At 33.8% G+C, this 23440-nt stretch overlaps 2 protein-coding genes across 2 annotated transcripts; one reads left to right on the forward strand and one right to left on the reverse strand.

Moving 5' to 3' along the window:
- Positions 1-575: 575 nt before the first annotated feature.
- LOC125200555 (protein transport protein SEC23 E-like) lies at positions 576-7372 on the reverse strand. The gene is made up of 12 exons (XM_048098202.2): positions 6371-7372; positions 6013-6186; positions 5686-5847; positions 4944-5086; positions 4526-4601; positions 4217-4383; positions 3929-4001; positions 3288-3365; positions 2605-2766; positions 2247-2510; positions 1215-1319; positions 576-1123 (listed from the first exon to the last, which is right to left on the reverse strand). The coding sequence occupies exons 1-12, from the start codon at positions 7139-7141 to the stop codon at positions 971-973; spliced, it is 2328 nt and encodes a 775-aa protein (XP_047954159.2). The 5' UTR covers positions 7142-7372; the 3' UTR covers positions 576-970.
- A 5255-nt stretch (positions 7373-12627) lies between these two features.
- On the forward strand, positions 12628-17351 carry LOC125222792 (Nucleic acid-binding proteins superfamily). The gene is made up of 10 exons (XM_089066214.1): positions 12628-13005; positions 14190-14349; positions 14980-15041; positions 15457-15616; positions 15698-15818; positions 16042-16123; positions 16199-16302; positions 16702-16780; positions 16875-16925; positions 17019-17351. Exons 1-10 carry the CDS (start codon positions 12781-12783, stop codon positions 17100-17102), a joined length of 1128 nt encoding a protein of 375 aa, XP_088922340.1. The 5' UTR covers positions 12628-12780; the 3' UTR covers positions 17103-17351.
- The last annotated feature ends 6089 nt before the right edge of the window (positions 17352-23440 follow it).

The following is a 23440-nucleotide window of genomic DNA, read 5'->3' on the forward strand; positions in this document are numbered from 1 at the left end:
TAATTAAATGAGGTCATCCAGTAGCATAATGGACCAAGCCCAATTATAAGCTAGTTAATTAAACACATTAGCCATTTAATTAATTGCATTATTGAATAACCAATTAATTTAGTGTCCAATTAAACCCAATTTCAGTCGATCGTAAAATCGATTGACGATGTAAGTAAAGTCGAACCCAAGTGAACAAGCTCACTAGGGTTTATGAACAACAATTTTCCGAAGTTGTTGCACTTATGAACCGCAAAAACACAAATACAACATTTGCTTTGTTATAGTTGAGTCATTTTTTTATTTAATATAATAATTAATTCACTTTTTTCACTTTTGTACTTTACTCTAATCTCTTAATTTTCTCTCCCTCCATTTAACACAATAAAGAAAATTCTTAAACTCCATACCGAAAAGAAACGCCTCAACTATGGAGGAAGTACGCAATTGCAATATTGAAAACCGAAAAATTAGCCGTTGCACGCATCGTGTATTAGCGCAAAGTTGGAAATGGTCATAACAACAAGATGGCAAGAACCCACAACAAAGATAAGTTTGGAAGAAATACTTTCTATTTCAAATAGAAATAACAAAAAGCTGTCTAGCCTCCATCACAATTCACATCCTCAAATTCAATACAAAAATTTCAATCACAAAGGAATATAAGGTGGAAAATTACCAATATATGTCAAAACACAAAAAATGTCACCTTTTAACTTACAACTATACCCTTAGGTCTGTCCACTGACTATTTAAGTTACAAAATTCCTGCATCACCTCGGAATCCAATTAAGCAAAAGACCTCTCAAGCCCAGCAACTACTCATTGTTCAAACAGTGAGGGTCTATAACCTCATCCTCGCAATTGGACGACAATAAGGCATAGTTTCATACAGGAACTAGACGAGGCATAATTCACTCCAGAACTTTTTCCATAGAATCCAAGAAACCATCGAGCAGGTGAATCGACTCTCATTACCTTGTTAAGAACCTTGAACTGCAAGCCTCTGAAGGTGATCGATGAATACTTGTAGACTTACATCATCGGTGAAGATGACATCTGAACCGGTCTGCATCGTTTCTTGTGCAGTATTGTAGGTGGCTGAAGGATTCAACTTTGCCAGCAAAAACCTTGCCTGTTGCCAACATTTATACGCAATCAAAGATGAATCAATGAAAAAAAGTAGTAGTTAACAAGATTGGATTATATCATGAGGTAAAGGTTACCTGGGAACCATGCTGATCACACACCACAAGCCTTGGTACAGGAAAACGGTCACGAATTATCAATTGGGCATCCTCTTGTGGAGCTTGTAACAACATAGCAAAGGCCTACGAATGCAAAGGTTTATTAAATTAAATTTATCTTGTGCATTTTAACAAAATATCACTCTAATGTAGCACAGCAAAGATGAAACCTATCATGTTATATATGGACTGAATACCAACTAGGAAGTAAGAAAGGCCGTTGTAGATGTCTAATGACGAGAAGGAAGATGTTGACTTTCAATATATGATAATTATTACCAGAAAAACCAAGGAAATAGTGCAAGACTGAAAGAAGAGAGCAATCGCATGAGCTGAAATAGATGTTTAGAGGCAAGAAAAATGATGTGCCCTCTGCAGATATCATCATCACCGGTCAAACTATGGAGTGGAACGGAAGAAAATAAGATAATAACAGCATGACCAAACCTACAGCTGAACTCCAAAGCATAATTCAAAGAACTAGGAACTGCAATTGTTACAATTCAAACAAAGATCAAAACCTCTTCGATGGCAAAATTTACTATAGCTCTCTTAATCCAACAACTCTCCATATCTGTACAAGAATTAAGCCTCCACTTGAAAGAGTTGGAATAGATAAAAATATTTAGTAAAGACAAATTATTAGTCATAATAATACTCCATGAGAAGGAATTTGAATGGAAGTGACCATTTCATAAATTAGAGAAAATAGAAATACATCCAATTCAAGGAAGTCCTAACATTATGCTATGTTGTGGTGCTGCCTTGATGTAAAAAAAAAAGTTAACTAAGCAAAATAAGCAGATCAACTACTATACGCTAATGGCATGAAGTTTCCCACCAATATTTCCTAGTACGAGTTCACTGTCATTTTAAACACACCAGAAGACAGCCATAGCAGGAACAATTAAAACCTAAAAGAGTTCAATCGATAAAACAATAGAAGCTCTACCTAAAAGAGTTCAAATGTAACAACAGTCACCAACCTAGATGAGCAGAATTTAAACATACCTCATGTTCTGGCTGGTTCTGGCAGCCCATATTCCTCCACTGAGCTATACTCATTCCGTGAAATATAACGACACTAAAATAAGAGTCCAGCAGGAGAATACGATCTGGTGCAATGGATAGTACATCAAGCAAAGCTGGTGCAGGAAGTGAATTAAATGCATATGATATCAGTGATGGTTGAATCATGACTACAGCATTGCTAATACTCTCTCGGTTCAACAAAATACGGAAATAGGCAGTCTCATCCGGACTATTGTTAAACACCTATAGAGAAAGGGAAAACTAGAGAGATTAAGAACTACTATTACAGAATATTAAATTGAACAAGGAAACATAAACACCGGGCACAGAATTTCACCTGTACAAATTGTGACCGTCGCAGATTGAACATGAACTGAGGAAACAACGAAAAACAGGGGTTTAAGGTGAACGAGGCAGGATCATCTTTGTGATATTCCCCAAATTTGGAACACAAGCGTATCAGATTCCTATCTAACCATCTTGTCGCATCAAAACCTTCCTGAAAGCAGTCACCAATTAAACTATCACAACTAAGCAATAAAATATATAATATAATAGCCTGCATCTCTATAATATCAATTTGATCATTTATTCTTCAGTTCTATACTAGATTTATCTAGCAAGACAAGAATAGTAAGTAGTAACAAGGGTCAAGTCATCCCTAAAGTACGAAAACTATCCTATCTGGTATCCATATTGTTCCTTCAATGTATAAAAATCATATTTATGAGACTTGGTAATCCGATTGATTAATCTTCAGTCCATCACTCCATCTTCAAAGTTATGTTAGCATTTACTCAAAGCTAATTTCTTTCAAACTCGACTTATTTGTTTTCTCAATAAGTCACAAATCACAAATATGTCACTTTATCAGTATCTTCATTTTTCAAATGTCCTAGTGGAAGAAACCCAGTATCCCCTGAGTGAGATGGCCAAAATCAGAGCTAGCAAACAGAGAAAAAACTAGGTATTTCTCGCTCCATATTCATAGGACAGGTGCCAAAGGTATGGAACGTTTACCTCCATTTCCATTTTATAAGAAGCTAGTCTGGCCATTACTACAGCAGCAACCTCTTGATCAAATCCTTGAACTAAATCCTGCAGCCACACAGAAAATGGGGAAGAATTTCAGTCAAAGCCAGAAATAAATAACATACTTTCCTGTGAGCAATAATAAGAGAACTAAAAAGAAGCATGTTCACAACACAGCACCATGATGATTTCCAATAAATAATAGTAAATCACACTTTCCTGTAAGCACAACTAAATAAATTCCAAAACATGTTACATTAGATCTCCTCATCTTCTTCTTCACCAGACTCCTTACCATCTAGATGTTTTCTCCCTTTTCCCAACTTTTTCACTTTTACAAACTCTTTTTTTATGTTTTAGTTTGTTATACAAATATTATATAAGAGCAGAACTTGTACTCATTGAAATTTATATATAAAAAAACCTATGATATTTTTTTGTTGACGCACATGCCATAGAGCCTAGGTTCACCACCTCACTGATGTAGTGTGCCTTGAGAGCTCTTGAGGGACTGAGTCTTGCTACTCAGATGCATTAATAAACAACTACGACTAGCATTTTCTTGTTTAAAGATCTTCCTAGAAAATGAGACAACAGGAAAAAGATTGAGAGAGAGGAGAAATAACAACCTCACTGCCTGCCACCCAACTCCGTGCAACAGTTGTGACCCTCAGCCGCATCTGGCCATCAGAGCTTTGATAACTGTATCATAGAAAGAAAGTATATTACAATTCAGCATCTGTAATTGAGTTACTCATTGCTAAGATGGAAACATGCATCTTCTCAAGAAAGAAAAAACTAGACCTACCATCTTGGAATACCAAAAAAAAAAAGAACGGGCCAACGAAAGTCGGAATCACTAGTTGGAACCCATTCAATTACCAGATAGGTTATAGAGAATCGAGATTCCTCATTACCTAGTAAGGAACTGTATGTATAATTGACTTGACCCTGCAGGATCAGACTTTTCACTGGATGAAATGTCAAAGAAAACCGTCAGGCATGTACTTTTGTCAAGGCCACACATCTTCCAAGCTGTAGTATTTCCCTGTCCTATAACTGTGTTAGCAACAGCAGGCCCTTTCTGCACAAAACATCATATCAGTATCAGACAAGATAAGTCAATGTAACAGCAGAAACAGCAACCCGCAAACAGAACTAGAATTGAAGTCTTATACTAATTACTGGAGTACTAAAAACGGTATGATGAAGTTTGGATTAAAAACCTTCTCAAGTGAGGTACATGGACCAATGATCCCTTGGACTTTGATATCCTTTGAGCAGTTGATCTCCAGCGTACCACTAAAAATATTCAGCGATAATTATTAATAAAATGTTAGAGATGACCATAACTTTCTATCAAACAAAAGTCAATGCATCGTCATATTAAATTAAAAAACGAGACAATCAATCAATATTTCACCTCAGCAGAAAGAAAGTGGCTACTAATCTGAACTCATTAGATAGTAACGAAAATATTCCTAATATAATTGGTCGAGCTAATTAAGCAACCAAGAAACAGCATAATTTTGATACAAATATATATAATGGCAAATTTTTAATTAAAATAAGAGATAGTGCACCCTCCTTTGCTTTGCTAACATGTAACTGGAAAAGACCTTTCAAACTCCAATATCCACTTACTTGAACGCAAGCCCCAATGACTGCTCTCCAACTTCAAATATGCGCTTGAACGAATCCTTGAAGACAGAGTGGCCAAAACTTTCAGCCAAAACGACAAGTCCACCAGTTTTTTCAATGGCAATCTTCATTTCAGCAATCCCAACCTGAAGTGTGATTCACACTGTTAAGTAACAGTAAAGCCGGAATTGGTTGAAATAGGAATGTTGTAGAGGTGTGAGATGCACCAAGTCCCAGATAAATCAAAGCAATGCTCAGCATGGGTCAGCCAAGGAATGTAAGAAGATATCCACTCTCCAATCTTTGTACTTTTATTATCATAGTTGAAAATAAGAAATTCGTGTTTATTATATCCACTACAGCACAGAGTATGAACTAATGGAGTAATGGTGCGTAAAAACAATTTCTGATTGTATATTTTGGCTGGGGGAGTTCAGAAAATTGAGATTTATGATAGAACATTCATACATAGGAACGGGAGCTGGTAGCAATATTATGCATTGATTGTTTTAGTTGCCATCCCAGAGCATGTTCTCTCACTTCAGAAAGAAACCTCACTTTGGAAAGATAATAGAGTGTTCAGAAAAGACAAAATTTGAACCAGCACTTCCTTTTAGTCTCACATAGACCTTTACAGTCCATCTATAATATATGGTCATATGTTTAGCATGATAAATTGATAATGAATACACAAATAACATAAGCCATGAACAAGCAACACGAAGTCAAGTTGAGCACCACAAACCTGATCAAGAGCAGAGGCAAAGACATCCAACACATGTCCTTGACTAACTAACTGTTTCCCAAGTTCATCGTAGAAATGGACTGCTTTCTTAAAGAAGGGTGCTGCGTCCTTGTCAAGATCTTTATGTGAACGGACTGGATCAGACAGATCTTTTGAGACAATCTATACAAGACAAAGAACATTGTTATTACCAGCTAAGTTTTCAAACAAATTAATACAAGATTCAAAATGGTAGTGGCAGCATTCCTATTTGCTAGAGTCCATTCCTTTTGTTTTTGTAATACAGCATACACATATTTCATGGAGACTAAAAATTCAAGGCATTACCGATCCAGGACCTTCTGTGCATGGACCTCCGACCAATAAAATAATCCTTGCACCTGTCCCTGATGTTGATGCACCTAGAAGTCCAGTGGCAACACTCAATGCAACTCCCGTACACCGCAATGCCCTGTTGCCTGGGGCAATCGGCCACTGATCGGTCACTAACTCGTCCAACAACTGCACCACAGAAAGTCCCACAGAAAGATAAGATTGACAATTTGACATAAACAATGATCGAAACTGCCACAATGTAAAATAATACGTCACATTTATTTATAACATCTATATCCAGGCTTTAAACTCTATCCTCAAAGACCAAACCAAATACTTAATATGCAGATAGCAGGTAAATAATCATTACTGAATCAAGTGTGTAGTCGCATTCGGATGCGGGTAACAAAAATCTGTTGATACCCGTGTTTGGCCCAGCTCCAGCCACAGGGCTCGGGCCACCGCCACTCTTCTGCATGCCCGGACCAGGCCGCCTATTGCCCGGCACAGCAAGGCCTAATTGCTCCAAGACCTGATCTTTTGTGATGTCCTTCGATCCCCTAAACACATAAACCTTTGACATTTCCGAGAACCCCAATTCGTGCACCTGCACCTGCGTGCCATACGATACAAACCCAACCATAGCATTTTCCGGCAGCATCCCAATCGCCCGCTTCAGCGCAGATTTGGCAAACTCCAACTCCTCCTCGATCATGCACGTATCCAGCACAAACAAAAAAATCGGAGAAGGCGCTGCAGCCGGGTTGAAATCTTGCGGATTCTGGATCGAATACTCAACTGACGGAAAATTGGGGTACAATTCGGCAGGCACATTCGTCTCCGATATCGATGAATAATAATGCGGGAACTGGTTCCTCTGAAAGCAGAATGGGCAGATCCATATGAGGGCATTGAAATCAACTCGGCAGAAGGGGTTTAGCACGGCGGAGCACGTCTTGCATCGGAGCGGCGCGTAGGGGAGGATCTGCAGATCCACGTGGGGGCGGATCGGCTGGATTGAGGCTGCGATTGGGATCACGCACTTGGACGCCTCCACCTTCGATCGCGGCCAATTCAGCCACGTCATCCGGACCCCCTCGATTCCCTCTGGCTCGGTTTGAGCTAGCTCCGGCGCGGCCATTGATGAAGCAATTGGGGTGCTGTTGGGTTGGGGAATGCGAAATCGGAGGGGATTCCGGGAAAATTGAGGGAAATTGGGGGTTTTCTGGATGAGGGTTTTTGCGGTTGGGCGGACCCCAGAGGCGATAGAGAGGGGGGCGAAGAGAGGGAGGGAGAGGCAGAGGGGTCACGCCGGAAGAAGAGAGGGAGAAAATGGAGTCAAGGGTGTGTATTGTGTGTGAAATCAAAGGAGCAATGAAACGGAATTGAAGGTGCAATGGGTAAATTCGGAGGGGCTAACAATATCTCCATTCAATTCATATCATCCAATCTACACAATGGTAGTATTTTGTAATAAATTCTAAGGTAAGAATTTTTAATATAAAAATTATAATAAATTTAAATAGTTAGTATTTTATTTAGTTATTTAATATAAAATAAATAGTTAAAGTTTAGTTGAATTGGTAGAACGTTTATCCTCTATAATCAATATGTTAAAGGTTCGAATTTCTAAAAGAATGTCACAGATAGGGGCACGTAGTAGCACATAAAATCACATTTGACATGGGACTATCAGTTGTCTAGTTCACGCTTGCATGATGACTTTACGTAACTATTACAAACATAGGGCAACAGAAAAAAGTACTACATCAGAGGTTGAACAAAGAACAAACAAAAAAAGTGTGATTGTAAAAATGTGTGTTCGCTTACTAACTAAAACGCTATTAGTGATAAATAGGATTTTGTTAGAATGATATTTCTCAAACCTAAACAAAAGAATAATAGGAACCTAAGGTAGTTATATACAGAGCCATCTTAGCTAGGCTTGTCAAATCGGAAAACCATGGTACTCGACCCAAAAAGTCAGATATCCAATTCCAAAAATTGAATTGCAAATAGTACTTCGCTGTCTAAATGGATTCCTTACTGTGGCACACAACAGCCCCCTGTTGTTCTCCTCCGCACCCATCATTGATTTCTATACACTTAGATCTAATGGACACCTCTAAGAGATCTATTCTAGATAAGAAGATGTCACATTTTTTTGTTTGACCACATGTGTACCGAACAATGCTTTTAGCGGAATCCGACTAATCCTGTTCAATCGATTTTGCAGAATAAGACCGAAAGTCTCCCAGTATGAGGCGGGGTTTGAACGTGACCTCAATATCACAATAAGATGTCACTTTTTATTTACACAAATATGTCATATTTTCATATTTTTTTAAAAAAGTAAATTATCATTATTACATTTAACTGTTTTTTTTCTTTTTTATTAGTACTTTAATTACATTTTCCCTATTTATATAGTTTATTAGTAGTAGTATTTTTCTTCCTGTTTGACACACTCAACAATTCCTCAACAATGTCTTCTAAAATCTTGTAGTATCATCTTCCAAATATATAAAGTTATTCGGGATGAACGGAGTAATTAAGAGGAAACTCGACAAGTGTTGGAGAACTATAAGATTGAGATTTGAGAGAATTGTACTCATCTTCATCTGTATACATATTCTTCATTGTTCTAGCCACATCGTTTGGTTGCCTTGTATTTCCACGATAGGCCTTTTTGTCCCTATTCATTGGTTGTAAACATGTTAGTGTGTGAGGGGGAACTTTTTTTTGATATTGTTCCTTAATAAATATTGTTAGATTTGATGGTTAAATTAAGGACTCGGTTTGATAAAAAAGATGGGATATGAGAAGATATGTAAAATAAGATAAGAAATGTGGGCTTCATGTCAAGATATGCAAAGATATATTTTTCTTTTGTTGTTTGATAGAACAGAAATTATCTAAATTTGTATAGTATATTAAATAATATGGCTTAACTTGACAAATTGGTGGGTTACGTAAACATGGTTAAAGCTATAATTTTAGTAAGAATATTGGACTATGAAACGAGTGCTCATAACATCACATTTGACATGAAGATTACCTCTCGTCATATTTTATCTGGGCTATTAAAAATGGAGTTATTAGCTTTCTAGTTTTTATTAACTACTACCTCCGTCCCCATTTGTCCCACTTTGACCCGGCACGGGTTTTAAGAAATGTAATGGAAAGTGAGTTGAAAAAGTTTGTAAACTATGGGTTACTTTTATATATTAGTTTTATAGTAATAAAATGTGAGTAGCAATGAGTTAAAGGAATATGAGGTTTACTACCGAAAATGATAAAAGTGAAATGGAACAAATTTTGGGAAACGGATGGAAATGAAAAAATGGGACAAATTTTCAGGTACGGAGGTAGTAATTTGTTTAAAATTGTGATTTTCTTGTGATAATGATCATCGCAATATATATGTAGTCTAGATCTCAAAATAAATAAAATAAAGATTTCAACAATTTGATGCAATATATCTAAAACGACTGTAACTTGTGGAGTAATTCTTTAGCCTATGAATGATTTTCCCGCCCAAATAACTTTTCAATAACATTTTTATTAATTTTTCTACAACTACCACTTTAGATAATTATAGATTATAGATTATAGATGGATCTTAATTGCAGATCAATTAATTACTAAAGACTGCAGTCTATAGTTATTTCCTATGAGAAAAAATCCCTAGTCTAGACTCTAGATATACCCAAGGTGGAATAATGATATGGTGTATCTCACCTATAATATATTAACAAATGAAATATACATAACTCCACTTCCAGCTGGAAATTACACCTCCACATATGCTAATTGTCAAGATTTTTAATATGGAAATTATGAGTATTCCCATATATAACACCCTGCATAACTAATATACACCGAGAAAATATTCAGTGGTCCTTCCACACCAAAGTGTCATTATGACGTGGTGTACTGAACCATTTAGATTTTGACAAATAGAAAAATAAATAGCTAACATCCAACTAGACATGCCAACTAATAGAGTTATTTTTAGAAGATATTCATTAAATCACTTTTATAGAAGATATGCATTAAATCACTTTAATAGAATAATGCATAATTTTTAATATTGAAATTATCAATATTTTTTTGCCTCCTATGTATACACTACATACTTAAATAATAATATTTTATATGTATTCATCATCTTTTGGTAAAAAAAAAATATAATTACGAAGTAGTGTTTGGTATTATTTAAATTTTATAATTATTATTTTCTTTATCTTATATGTTTATACATAAAAATATATACGTAAGTGAAAATGCACACAAATAAAAAGTATGATCATAATTTAATTTTTTAATTTTTTAATTGCATTTAAAGAGTTATACTTATATGTACTTAGTAACTTGATATGAATGTAAAAACTAACATTAATTATTTAAGTACGTAAAGGAAAAAATATTACTAACAAATTTTATATTTTAAAATTATACAATATTACATAAAAGTGGTTTAATAAATTTTGTAAGATTTTAATGCATTAAATAGGTTATATATTTAGTTAGTAACTTAATATAAAAATAAAAATTAAATTATAAGTGTGTCAATATATTTGTATATATGAACAAAAAACATTGACAATTTTCATATTTTTAGAATTAAGAATTTAAGATTAGGAATATTCTATAAAAGTGGTTTAATAAATATCTTCTAAAAATACCTTCATTAGTTGGCATGTCTAGTCATTTATTTTTCCATTTGTCAAAATTTAAATAGTTGAGTACACCACATCATAATAACACTTTGGTGTGGAAGGACCACTGAATATTTTCTCATATACACCGGCCATATATTAAATGTTATGACTTAAATTTCCTATTATCTTTCCATCAAATGAAAAAATAATTGCTGCAATTGTAAACTATGAAACTGTTCATTATATAGTACGTAATATTTAGTTTTAATGTGTATATATGTGAACATACATAATAGAGTGTAATCATATTTCACGGGAATATTTTTTCTTTAATTGATAGCATTGAACAGAATAAATATTACTATAGCTTACTTTTTTTTTTATTTGTACTTAGTGTTTTTGTTCACATAGAAAATTTGCGTTACATTTCTACAAAACTATAATACTACCAATCCAGTCCTACCCTATCTAAAGAATTGTGAAGAATACGTCAAAATATGATTAAAAAAAAAATCAAAGTAGAATAGTAAATTGATGATTTATTTTAGATATGGAGTATAAATGTATAATTGCATAAATGGACTTTATTAACAGAATTATCTTCCAAAGAGTGTGATGAAATTCAGCCACCCTATTTATCAATTGGGCCAGACATGGGCCGGGTAATACAGGACTTGGGCCGATCTAGATTGGGTCTCTTCAATCTAATTGACAGTTAAAATGAGCGTGTGACGTAAGACTATAGCCTATTTAGTAAATTTTATATTATAACCATGTTCGTGGATTTTCATCCCTAGATAAGTTATCATCCCTATTAAATATGCCAAAGACTATAACTCAAGTAGTAAAGTTGAGACCTCAAAGCCACTTCTAATGACATTAAGGTATCTGGTTTGATTGTTATATCAAGGTGATGACAGTTTTTTCAATTTATTTCGATAGAGCTAACGACAGGCTTAAGCAACGCCGACGGATTTAAGGAACGGAACTCATTGGTTGAAAAGGTTATCGTCGATTTGTCAGTCATATGTCTCGGTTGGATCCAAGGGTGCATTTTTTACCGGCACGGGGTTTTAGGAGTTATTGGTTAAAGGAAAAATATGAAATAAAAAAAATATACTAATACAGGAGTAATAAAATACTACTCCCTCCGTCCCGGCTAAGATGACACATTGCTTAGCCGGCACGGGGTTTTAGGAGTTATTGGTTAAAGTGTTTAATTGGAGAGAGAGAATGTGAGTGTAAGTATTAAAGTAGAGAGATAAAGAAAGATGGATATTTTAATAGGAGTGAGAAAAAATGGTTGAGTGTATTAATTGGAGAGAGAAAGTTACCAAAAAGGGAAATGTGTCATCTTAGTTGGGACAAACTAAAAAGGAAAACGTGTCATCTTAAGCGGGGTGGAGGGAGTAAAAGTTCTCTACCTATATCTGAAATAAGTTACTATTATGTTTTCTTTCATTTGATATTCTACTTCATAAATTTTCTAATTATTCGATACGAATCGGTTTATTATTAATCTAATTACAGGATTGAAAACCTATAAAGTTACCATCACTCAATACGAGCCTCATTTGAGTGATAGGAAAAAATTCCAAATAATATGAATAAATGTTAATATACTAAACAACTAGAGCAAAATTAAGATTCGCCAAGAAAATGATTTAATCGTTATCTAAACTTCAATTTTATAAGATACTCCTCAACATGACAAAGTCCTCATAATCCCGCAATAGAAAGAGAATGGCCGATGTTAGAATAATGAAATGATTCTCCGATGTTAGATTAATGAAACTTTTACGACGTTACTCATGGGCTGACAGTGGAATCGGTCGATCGTATAAGAAGTATAGTTTTTTTTACCTAAATACATCCATTTAGATCTCTATAGAAGTATGATTTTTATATTAGCAATTCGATTATTGTGTTGATATAAAGATGATTGCTTTCTAGCAAATCTTGTTTTTGTAAGTGAAAATGAAATGAAACTAATCTTCTTCAACCGAGTAAGGATGTGAAGAAGACACGTCGATGAATCGCATCTATTTCCACTGCATCATCCCAAATCCCAAACCAAATCAAAACCACAGAAACAAACCTTCTCCATTTTTGCGCAATGCCTGTTTTGGTCGGATTATCAGCTTCAGGCGGCTTTGCGTTTCTCTCCATCTCCTCCGACAACGCTTCTCACAAACCCCTCACGATTAATTTCACCAATCTCTGGACCAAGCGGCCAAATTTATTAACCCCGGCTAGAATTTCCCTTTCCAGCGGCAGCGCCACCAAAACCGATGACGGCGTCGATCAATCTTCGCTCGCCGATGATTTCAAACAATCCCGGGTGTGTGTGTTTTCCTCTATTATAATTCGATTGGGTAATCTGTTTTATAAGAATTGGGCGACAATTGCATTATCACTGTGTTAAATTCTCTAATTCGTGATCGTGATCATGAATTCATGATCAGTTTATTTCCATCACAATCTCTATACAATCCAAAAAAGCTTATCTTTGACCTTATCTCACCCGTCTTATCTTTGGTCATGATTCTCATTTCTCATGCTTATTCTCAGTCTATTTTTGTTCCAGTTTCGAAACTTGATAAATGCAGTCTTTTGGGATACTTTTAGCTAGGAATTTGTCAGGTGTCCTGTGAGCTCTCACAGCAACTTGTAAATGTTTAAGGGATATTGGCATCTAATATCACGGAACTTTCAAAAAGTTAGTTTTTTCCCACGAACTTTAAAATTGGCAAATAATATCACGTACTTTACCCCCAGTTTGTTTTTTCCCACGAATGAAAAAATTCACACAAATAATATTATGATACGCATTTGTTTTCGTAATTTCTCGACAACAATTTTGAGAGTTTCAAGTTTTTCAATCTTTGAAGATAGTTTTTCTTGAAGCACACCGTCCAAAATTGTTCTTCAATCTATTAAAATAACATGAATTTTTTCATTCGTGGAAAAAACAAACCGGGGGTAAAGTTCGTGATATTATTTGCCAATTTTAAAGTTCATGGGAAAAAACCAACTTTTTTAAAGTTTCGTGATATTAGATGCCAATATCCCAATGTTTAATTACTTTCTACCATATTTGGCTATCCTTGTTTATTTAGCTAAAATATATTCTGATGTTATATGTGCTCACATGAGAATGTGATGATCTCCAATTTTGTATCCACTTGAGAGTGCAGAAAAATGGTTAGTTTACCTTACATAGATCATGTGTAGACAAATTCCTCCATGTCCATGTCATAAGAAATGTGGGTGGGTGGCTGATGAAGCATTAAGCATTTGGGGCAATAACCAATATCCATAACTGGTTTTTGTGAATATGCTGCTGCTGCTTGTGTGCATATATGATGTCAATGTTCTTAGTCTACACATTTTCGGGTCACAATACTTATTTCATAACTGAGTGCTACCTACTTTGTAAGAACTCTTGAGGTGATTTGGAGAAGATTGATTGGTTCTGATTTTATGCAAGCTTCTTATCTATTCCTTTGTTATGCAAAGAAGTAGAGGTCTGCTGATTGGAAAGCGGCAAAGGCATACCACTCTAAAGGACTCACCTATGATGGTAGAGTTGAGGGATTCAATGGTGGCGGCTTGCTGATTAAATTTTATTCTCTTCTTGGGTTTCTTCCCTATCCACAGTTGAGCCCCTCCCATTCATGCAGAGGTAGACATTCCACCTATAAGGTCGACATTCTAATGGAAATTACTTTTCTATTGTCCAAATATAATGTTATTAAATGACTTTAGCTAAATTAATAAGTATCCAGTTTCTTTTTTTGTAAAAAAATTGATTTATTGATAGATAACTAAGTTATGTCAATTGTCAAGCCAAAAACACTTGTAGAAATTTGTGGATGTTTTGGGATGAGCAGTGCAGCATGTGAAATTGCAGAATTTACTAATCTTTTGCGATGACAAAGCATGCAATCATCCAATGAAAACTTTTACACCATCTCTTCTCCTAATGGATTTTTCAGTGTCACATTTGACCAGCTAAATCTATTTTTTTCTAATCGCAATTATAAATATTTAGTTACTTAAAAAGTTTAATGGATAATACAGAAAATCACATCAAAGGGTTAAGATGGAAGTCTAAAATACCAGAAATTTTATAGATTTACTCAAACTATTCAAGCTTAAGTAATTCGAAGATTATCTGGCTTTCTCCTTCTATGCACTTTTAACTCTTTCCTTTCCCCTTTGAAATAAATGATGACACATGTTTACTTTCTTCTCTTACTATTATGCTAACATCAATCTTTTCTAATGCTCTTGATAAATTCAATTCATGCAGAACCCAAAAAGTCCATCCAAGAGATTGCAAGAGCTTTGGTAGGTTCTATTATTTCAGTGAAGGTAAGGGGCTCTTTACTGATGTATAGATTTTCTAATTCCTGGATGCTGTTAAAAACCTGATGTTAATGTAGACTTGATTTTAACATAATCAAAGTATAAAGACATGATGTTAATGTAGACTTGATTTTAGCAAAATGAAGTATTGGGACCTAAAGTATAGGGGTCGAAAATCGATTTTTCCAATCGTAAAGTGCTCTACACTAAGAGAACTGCATATATAAAATGTTACTATTGGGGAAAGCATAGTAGTGATACCCGAGAATCACTGATCACAATAATAGTGATTATGTATTTCATGCTATATGTCCTATATTAGAAATATGTTCTTCAAATAATACTTCCAAGAACCTTAGAATTATCGCAAAATAATTTAGGTGAAATTGTTAATACGTTAGATTATATCCTCAATTCTTAGGCTATCCAAGCTGATGAGGAGAGCAGGAAGTTGATCTTCTCAGAGAAGGAAGCCAACTGGTCCAAGTTCTCTCCGCAGCTGAAGGTGGGGAACATTTTTGAAGGTAAGGTGGGGTCTGTCGAGGATTATGGTGCCTTCATTCATCTGCTCTTCCCGGACGGTATGTATTTCTGAGTTACTTCCAATTGATTCAGTTTGCAAGTCTGTAGCTGAGTTTTAAACTTGCTCTGCATCTTTGCAGGATTGTATCACCTAACAGGACTTGTGCATGTTTCAGAAGTGTCATGGGATTTAGTGCAAGATGTAAGAGATGTCCTATTCGAGGGTGATGAAGTGAGAGTCAAAATTATAAACATAGATAGGTGTGCTTCTGCAGTGATGCTTCTCCTATATGCCTTGTCTACTGCTGAGCTTTATTTTTGTGAAAAATATGGTAGAAAACTTCATATAATTATAGGCTTAATCTAGCTTATGCAATTCAGAAACTTGGAATCATTGTATGTCTTTCAACACTTATTTTGACAAAGTTATACTTGTGCGCTAGATATATTGACTGTTTTTTGTGAAACTGGGAACATGTTGCAGAGAGAAATCGAGGATCACTTTGTCAATAAAACAATTGGAGGAAGATCCCCTCTTGGAAACTTTAGACAAAGTTATTCCTCAGGTTTGGCCAAACTTATCTATTCTCCCAACCAAACTTTGACTTCATACAAATACTGATGACTTTTGTGCTCACCAGGACACCTCAGTTGATCCCAATGCCTTAAATGGAAGTGAACATTTTGCTATAGAACCTCTTCCTGGGCTTGACACGATTATCGAAGAGCTTTTGAAGGAAGATGGGTATGGTTAGAACCATGTTATATGCTTGTGCCGTGATTCACTTTCTGCTTCTTTCATTTCCATAGGAAAAGACAGAAATGAACATCTTTCTCTCACGTCCGGCTGCTTTGGCTCTGCCTTCACTATTAAGAGTGGTGAACCCATGCATATATTGGTTTCGGAGAGTTTTTTTTCAAGACTAGTTTCTCTACAAAAATCATTATAATGTGGCAAGTCCCAGTGATAAGGAGTAACTAGCAATATCATGTTAACATTGAGAGAGAGATAGAGTAGAGCCTTGTTTGGACTGACTCATGAAAACAGCCTCGTTATAGTCAAGAACTGAAGAACAAGGCGTATTTTTAGTAATACAGGCTACCAGTCTCAAAGTTTTAACCATGTTCTGTTTCCCCTCTCCAGCATTAACGATGTGAAAATCAGCCGACAAGGATTTGAGAAGCGGGTAGTTTCACAAGATCTGCAGCTTTGGCTATCAAATGTATGAACAAAATCACCCATAATGCTAAAGAAGGCTATTGTTGAAATCTTCTATCTCTTTTATCACTCATTCCAAATGTATCACTATCTGACAGGCGCCCCCAATAGGCGATCAATACACACTTCTCGCTCGAGCTGGAAGACAGGCATTCTCTCCCTACCCTCTCCCTCTCTCAGAGAAAGACATACTATATATTTACATCATATTTCTCACATAATAATCTAAATTTTTGGTTCAGGTTCAAGAAATACAACTGGTAACCTCACTCGATCAAGATGGAATTAAGAGAGCATTGCAGCGAGTCCTGGAACGTGTCCCATAGTTTCTCATCGCCTTGTGCTAAAGACTCCGAATTTTCTGATTGTGCAGCATTATACAGTTCCATACCCGGAGGAGGACACTGCGTCAACTAGCACTATGCGAACACGTTTCAAAGAATTTCGAGGTGTTGTATATCTTTTTGTTCCTTAATCCCTTTTACTCAAGTAATTCTTCAACCATATGTATATGCTTACTTTGCCTCAGTGAGACAATGTTTACTTGTGAAAATTGTACATTTAACAGATGTTAATAGCCTCTCATGCTCTTCTCTATTTCAGTAGTTTCTTTGTGAGGGTAAATATTTGGAAAAAGTAGCTAAAAGAGTCGTAATTAAAATGTTTGATTTTTTTTTGTGCAATTCCTCAAACAAGTAGGACAAAATTAAATATTTAGACAATGAATAGATATTATACCTGAATTTTAAATTTTGTATCAGGTCAAAATTTGCACAGGAGTATCATTTAATAAATGTATGTATTTTCTTATTTCCGCCTTTCACGATTTTCGCCACTTCACATTTAGTTAGACACCAAACATAAAATGGCAAGTTGTAATGAGTTGGAATAATTGACAAATATGCAATAAAAATATACAACCGGTTTGTCACATAAATTAATTTTAGTAAATGTTCATTAAAATTGATAATTTTAATTAATATCCATATATTTTGTTGAAATTATGCTAGTATTAATTTCTTTTTCCTCATACTATTTACCAAAATTATTTAGTTTCAAAAATAAAGTTGCTATTTCATTTTTTTTAAATTTTCTAAACAGACCAAATTCTACCACTGATTTTTGCTCAACTAAATTACATTTTGGTAACATGAAATATCATAACGAAATTACTCACTCACTTCTAACACATTGATGTATACAATGCACTGACATTCGTTGCTTGAATAATTTAATTTTTCAAAAATCAATTGCAGAATTGATTACATTGAATTGAACAAGCAAATTGCTATTTTTCATTACTCACGAATTTAAATTCAAAGAAGAGCAATTACAGGTCAACAAATTAAATAATTATAAATCTCTCGTGGACCACAAGGAAACATCAAGCTTCTTCTTTTATGTATATATTCTTCAGTATTAATCAAAACTATACAATAAAATTCTGACATTACTGTCTGTAACTTGCAATAAAATAAAAACTCAATAATAATAATCCACTAACTAATCATGTTCTTGTTGGTGATTCCTTCTACGATAATTTAATTGGAGGAGACTTCTCTCATATTTCTGCAAAAATTATTCTTCAAAGAAAAGTAACATGATAAAATATATACAAAAAAAAAACCCAGCAACCTGTCAGTAAATTATTTTCTGAAATCCTTATAAATTATTGCCGTCACCTCGGTTTGTGTGAATTTTAATGACTAATTAATGGTTAAGTAACCATTGTCTCTCCACACATATTTTATTTCTTGGGTAAAACTAAATTATTGTTACAATGATTGAGTGTCACGTTATTTCGATTAGAGTAATTTTTACATAATTATTTAGTAGTGAATAAGTAGTGAATTTGTTTAAGAAAGACAAAGTAAAACTAAAGTAGAAGATTCCGTGGTTAATTAAGTACTAGTGGATTATTTTTTTTTCGAAAACTACTAAAATAGACATTCTTATGTAATGAAGCTAAAAAGTAAAGATTTCATAAGACATTGATAAATTGGATTTTTGGTCATAATTATATAAGTTTATTTTGCCTTCGATTTATTACTTAACTTGAATTATTTCTTGAACTAGTTATCTTTGCCTATTATCGGAGTCTTAACTCGATTTCACTCTTGATTAAACTATTTTACATCTAATTCAAGACTTAATAATTAACGAACTCTTGTTTAAGTCATGTTTACCCACTATTAACTTGATTTCACTAGCAAATTAGCCTATTTTGTTTACAATTCAAGACTAGCTTCTAAAATGTGTAACTCATGAATGTGTATCATTCTCACAAATCACAATCATAAATCATATAATACCGATTATTCAAATTGATCTAAAATACGTTTCAATGTTTGCATGAGTGTATCATGTACATACTTATATATTAGGAGTAAATTGATATATTCATACAATTAATTACTAGTACTATTTCATTATGTGTTATTATAATTTCCATGCTCGCGGTTGTGCACCATTGTCTAGTGCCCTATTCCGTTGGAATAAGGTGGTTTAGACGGCGTCTTTTGTTTTTCATTTGCCTCTTGAGGCGGTCCCTTGGCCCATTGGCCGTCGAGCCTTGTTCTCTCTTTAGGTATGCTAGAGTTTGGTTTGGTACATATATATCTCCTTATTTATTTATCTTAATTCAAAGTATTTTTTGAGAAATTTAATCGGAAGTAATCATCATTACATTTCTAAGCCCATCAATTATGGAGTATATGTTATACTTAATCATAACGATCACCTTCTAACAAGATATTGGTCAAAGATGGCTGAGATAATTATTTGAATTAATGAGTAAAAGTATAATAAATAATGGATAAGATCATTATTTGGTAGTTCATAATTAGTACCCATATTATCAGTCTTAGGGATTTGAATGCATTTTTTCTCTAGCAAAGATTGTTTAGGCCATGCAACTACCTACTTTTAGACCACCAATAATTTTAATTGAGTTCTATTCACTATTAGCAAAATGCATATACTATTGATTATTATTTTTATAAAATGATACGAATCAAATAAATTATTTACAATTGTCTAATAAATAGTACTTATAACTTTAAAAAACCCTTATTTTTCATACAATGTACTACTAGTCTATATTATTATTATCTATTCTAGACTAACCGCTCAATATATATTATTTAATTATATATGTAAGATCGTTCCACATGTGAGAATCCAGTTAATATATATTCTAATAAGCTCATGAATTTTATGTACATTCTTAAAATTTTATAGTAGTATTTGAAATTTTAAATGTGAACATTGGACTTGTGTAAACTAGAGTAGAGGCCTAGAGGGGTCATCAATGTTGCACTAATTTCATATATAAAAGCATTATAAATGATTTACACAATAAATACATTGTAGGGCGTTATTGATCGTACATGAAATACACGTTATATATATGTTCATTTAATTATGAACGAAATGAAGATATCGAGCATCAGAATGAAATGAAAGAGTGGGGGACTGCAAAAATCAGTCCATAAAATATTAGGGAGTAAATGGTGATCTTAAATTGCTTTCAATATAGTCGTTCTAATTAAATTTCTCTTTTTATAATCTTTTAGATCCCTTTAAATTGCTTTTAATACAGTCTGTTTTAATTATATTTATTTTTTTAAAATAATACTCCCTTCGGGTTCCGTCCCACAAGAATATGTATTATTTCTTTTTTAGTCCGTCCCACAAGAATATGCAATTTCTAATTTGGAACTCTTTTCTCTCTAATGAGGTGAAATCCATTCTCCACTAGCAATACTGTATTTACTTTTTCTTTCTACTTCTCTCTTACTTTACCAATTTTGTATTAAAATCCGTGTTGAACTCAAAGTGCATATATTCTTTAAGGACGGAGGGAGTACTTTAGTTCCCTTCTACTTTGGTACCTTTAATGACATTGTTTTGTTAGGACTATAATCAATCACGGATCCAGTCGAGCCGTGATCAACCGGTGCACTATCAATATATGAATATGAGCAAGAAAATTCTATTAAATTCAGCTTTTAGCTATCAGTTTGATAGTGCGATAGCTTTATCCCAATTCTAATTGGGGTTCAATTGCGTTTTCCATAAACCATTCATTGCCAGCGACGATTGTTGCACAATCGTTGCCTTCCTACGCCATTGATCACATTTTTCATTGTGTCTGGACCTATTTTATTTTCTTGATATGAACTAATAACTTTACTAGATCTCTAAACTTTTATGATGCATAATTGAGTTAATAAATATATGCTATAACTAAGAACTTTACTAGAACTTTCCGCATATAATTAATATATGCGCATAACTAATTCAACAGTGACAATACATCAAATCTACTAAAGTAAATAATTTAATAAAATGTACTAGTATGGTTAGTGTTAGTAAAATTGGGTTATAATTAACAAATATATCTCAGAATTGTTGGTTCTTTCTTTCTTCATTTTATATCTTGGCTCTTTGTTAACATTAAATTATCCAAAAAAAAAGTTAAATATCTCAATATTTCCTAAAATAAAGTCAGATATGACTTCTAAAAATAATTGTGGGTCTTTCAAGTTGCAAGATCCTCTTCCCATTTCACCACTCAATCTTATGTTAATGTTTTCTTTTTAAAGTAGTTTTCAGAAAAAAAAAGCTTCTAAAAATATAGAAAAAGAAAATCTATATAACCATCTTTGCATTTTTCCATATTATCACCTAATCATTATGTCACAAAACGCTCAAGCCAAAAAAATAACAACCATCGAAATAAGAAGTATAGAAACAATTTGACAATACATAACAAAAAGAGTAAGAGATACAAACGAGAGGAACGTTCGTAGCAAAGGCTTACAATTAGATATGTCCAAGATCAGAAAAGAATCTGTATTTGGTAAGAAACTAAGAATTAATAAAGCAATAAATTATTGAGTAGATAAAAACAGAGCAAATTATTACTTTTTGAATAAAAATATTGATATCCGATCAAGAAGTAGAGTAATATTAATACGATATGATGGAGCCTTCCCCACTAACCATTTAAATTCATTTACACTTATAATTTAAGTTTGATAAAAGGACATAATTAAATACTATCGCTCAAATTTAAATTATATTGCTGTGTGAAATTTAATTATAATAAAAGTTTTAAGTTGTATGTGGGGCTTAAATTGGATGAAAAAGTGTTTATAATTAAAAGGTAGAAATTGGTCTAACATCACAATATTTAGAACATGAGTTGCAAGAACATCATGAGCTTTATTGAGGGATTAACACATTGGTCATAGAATAATATTTTTGAAATAATATAGAATTTTATTGCTTGGTTCAAAGGAGAAGAGCATATTATAAAATTTAGTAGTCCCTCCATTTTATCTCCATTTTATTCAAGATAGACCTTTTTTTAGTGACACTGCAATTTTAATTGAGGTTATAAATGGAGTAAAATAGAATGAAAAAGACACTTAATATTTTAATAATAGAATGAAAAAGACACTTAATATTTTAATGGAAAGAGAGAAAGAGAGGTTATTATTTAAGTTGGGATGAACAAAAAAAATGGACATCGCCTATAGTAAATAAAAAATAAAATAGTACTATACGATATTATTATACCTACTTCTTAACATTGTCACTTACACAGCTACACACATTAATACATTATACATAAATCGCCTATAGAGGTAGGGACGGTGATCTGAAATTCGAATAAAAAAGAATATTTAATATAAAAAAAGAGTAGAGTAAGGGTAAAGGCAAAAAGCAAAAGAAAATGAAAAGTAAATTGTATTTTAAATACTAGTATGATAATCAAAAGTGATAAAGATATGAGATGGAGTACTTAACGGAATACTTGATGTTATTTAAAACTTGAGGCGCTCACGGTTCTAAAGTTATCGATTCAAGTTTGGAAATGTTGGTTCTGATGTAGCGAAGGCTTGAACTATAATCGACTCGACAGAAAGTACACAATTTTTTGATTTTGGGTGATTTTTGGCCAATTTAGTCTGAACTAGTTTATTAAGGAGTATATTTTTATTTTTAGTGTGAAAAGTAATACTGCTGCAATTTTATAATAATCTTTACGTAAAGTTAGACTTGTGATATGATAAAAGAAACAGTGCATCGATCATAAAGAGCGAAAATGAACCCCATTTAGAATTGAACAGACTTGTTGTACTGTAAAATCGATAACAATTAAGAGCATTTCCAACGGTGGACGTCGCGGTAGGACGTCGTTCGGAAGTCCTACCCGACGCCCGCCATTGTGGAGCAAAAGGTCGGACACGCCCGTCCCATTAGCCCGTCGGATGTCCTCGGATATCCTCGCGACGTCCTACCTGACGTCCGCCATTGTGGAGGGGGTCGGACGTCCGAGTTTAAATTTAAATTTTTTTTAAACTCTATAAATACGGCTCTATATATACGGCTCGTTAAATTTCGTAAATTTAAAACGTATAAATTGAATAATTGTGATTTTATTTCATTGCGGGAAGTTTTAGTGGAAGTCCTAATGACGAGGCAGGAGATTTTTGTGGAAAGTCCTAGTGGGAAAGGCGCCACCGAAAATGCTCTGACAACCGAATGTAATGAATTTTTCGTATGAACGGTGGATCGATCGACATTACCGAGTTAGGGTAATGCTTTGATAAGCCAAGTACCAAAACCTATACATACACAATCCATATATATA

This window comes from Salvia hispanica, chromosome 2 (assembly GCF_029641045.1).
Source record: "Salvia hispanica isolate PSC_SH4W2 chromosome 2, Shi_PSC_v1, whole genome shotgun sequence".
In the NCBI taxonomy this organism is placed as follows: Eukaryota; Viridiplantae; Streptophyta; class Magnoliopsida; order Lamiales; family Lamiaceae; genus Salvia; species Salvia hispanica.

Bases quoted from the DNA above. Each gene is read 5' to 3' on its own strand.
- LOC125200555 (XM_048098202.2), bottom strand. From the start codon at position 7,141: ATGGCCGCGCCGGAGCTAGCTCAAACCGAGCCAGAGGGAATCGAGGGG. The intron at 4,002-4,216 runs GTAATGAGGAAT...TCTATGATACAG, and splicing joins TACATACAGTTCCTTACTAG to TTATCAAAGCTCTGATGGCC. The intron at 1,124-1,214 runs GTAACCTTTACC...TGTTGGCAACAG, and splicing joins GTGATCAGCATGGTTCCCAG to GCAAGGTTTTTGCTGGCAAA.
- LOC125222792 (XM_089066214.1), top strand. From the start codon at position 12,781: ATGCCTGTTTTGGTCGGATTATCAGCTTCAGGCGGCTTTGCGTTTCTC. The intron at 15,042-15,456 runs GTAAGGGGCTCT...CTCAATTCTTAG, and splicing joins GTTCTATTATTTCAGTGAAG to GCTATCCAAGCTGATGAGGA. The intron at 15,617-15,697 runs GTATGTATTTCT...GCATCTTTGCAG, and splicing joins TCATCTGCTCTTCCCGGACG to GATTGTATCACCTAACAGGA.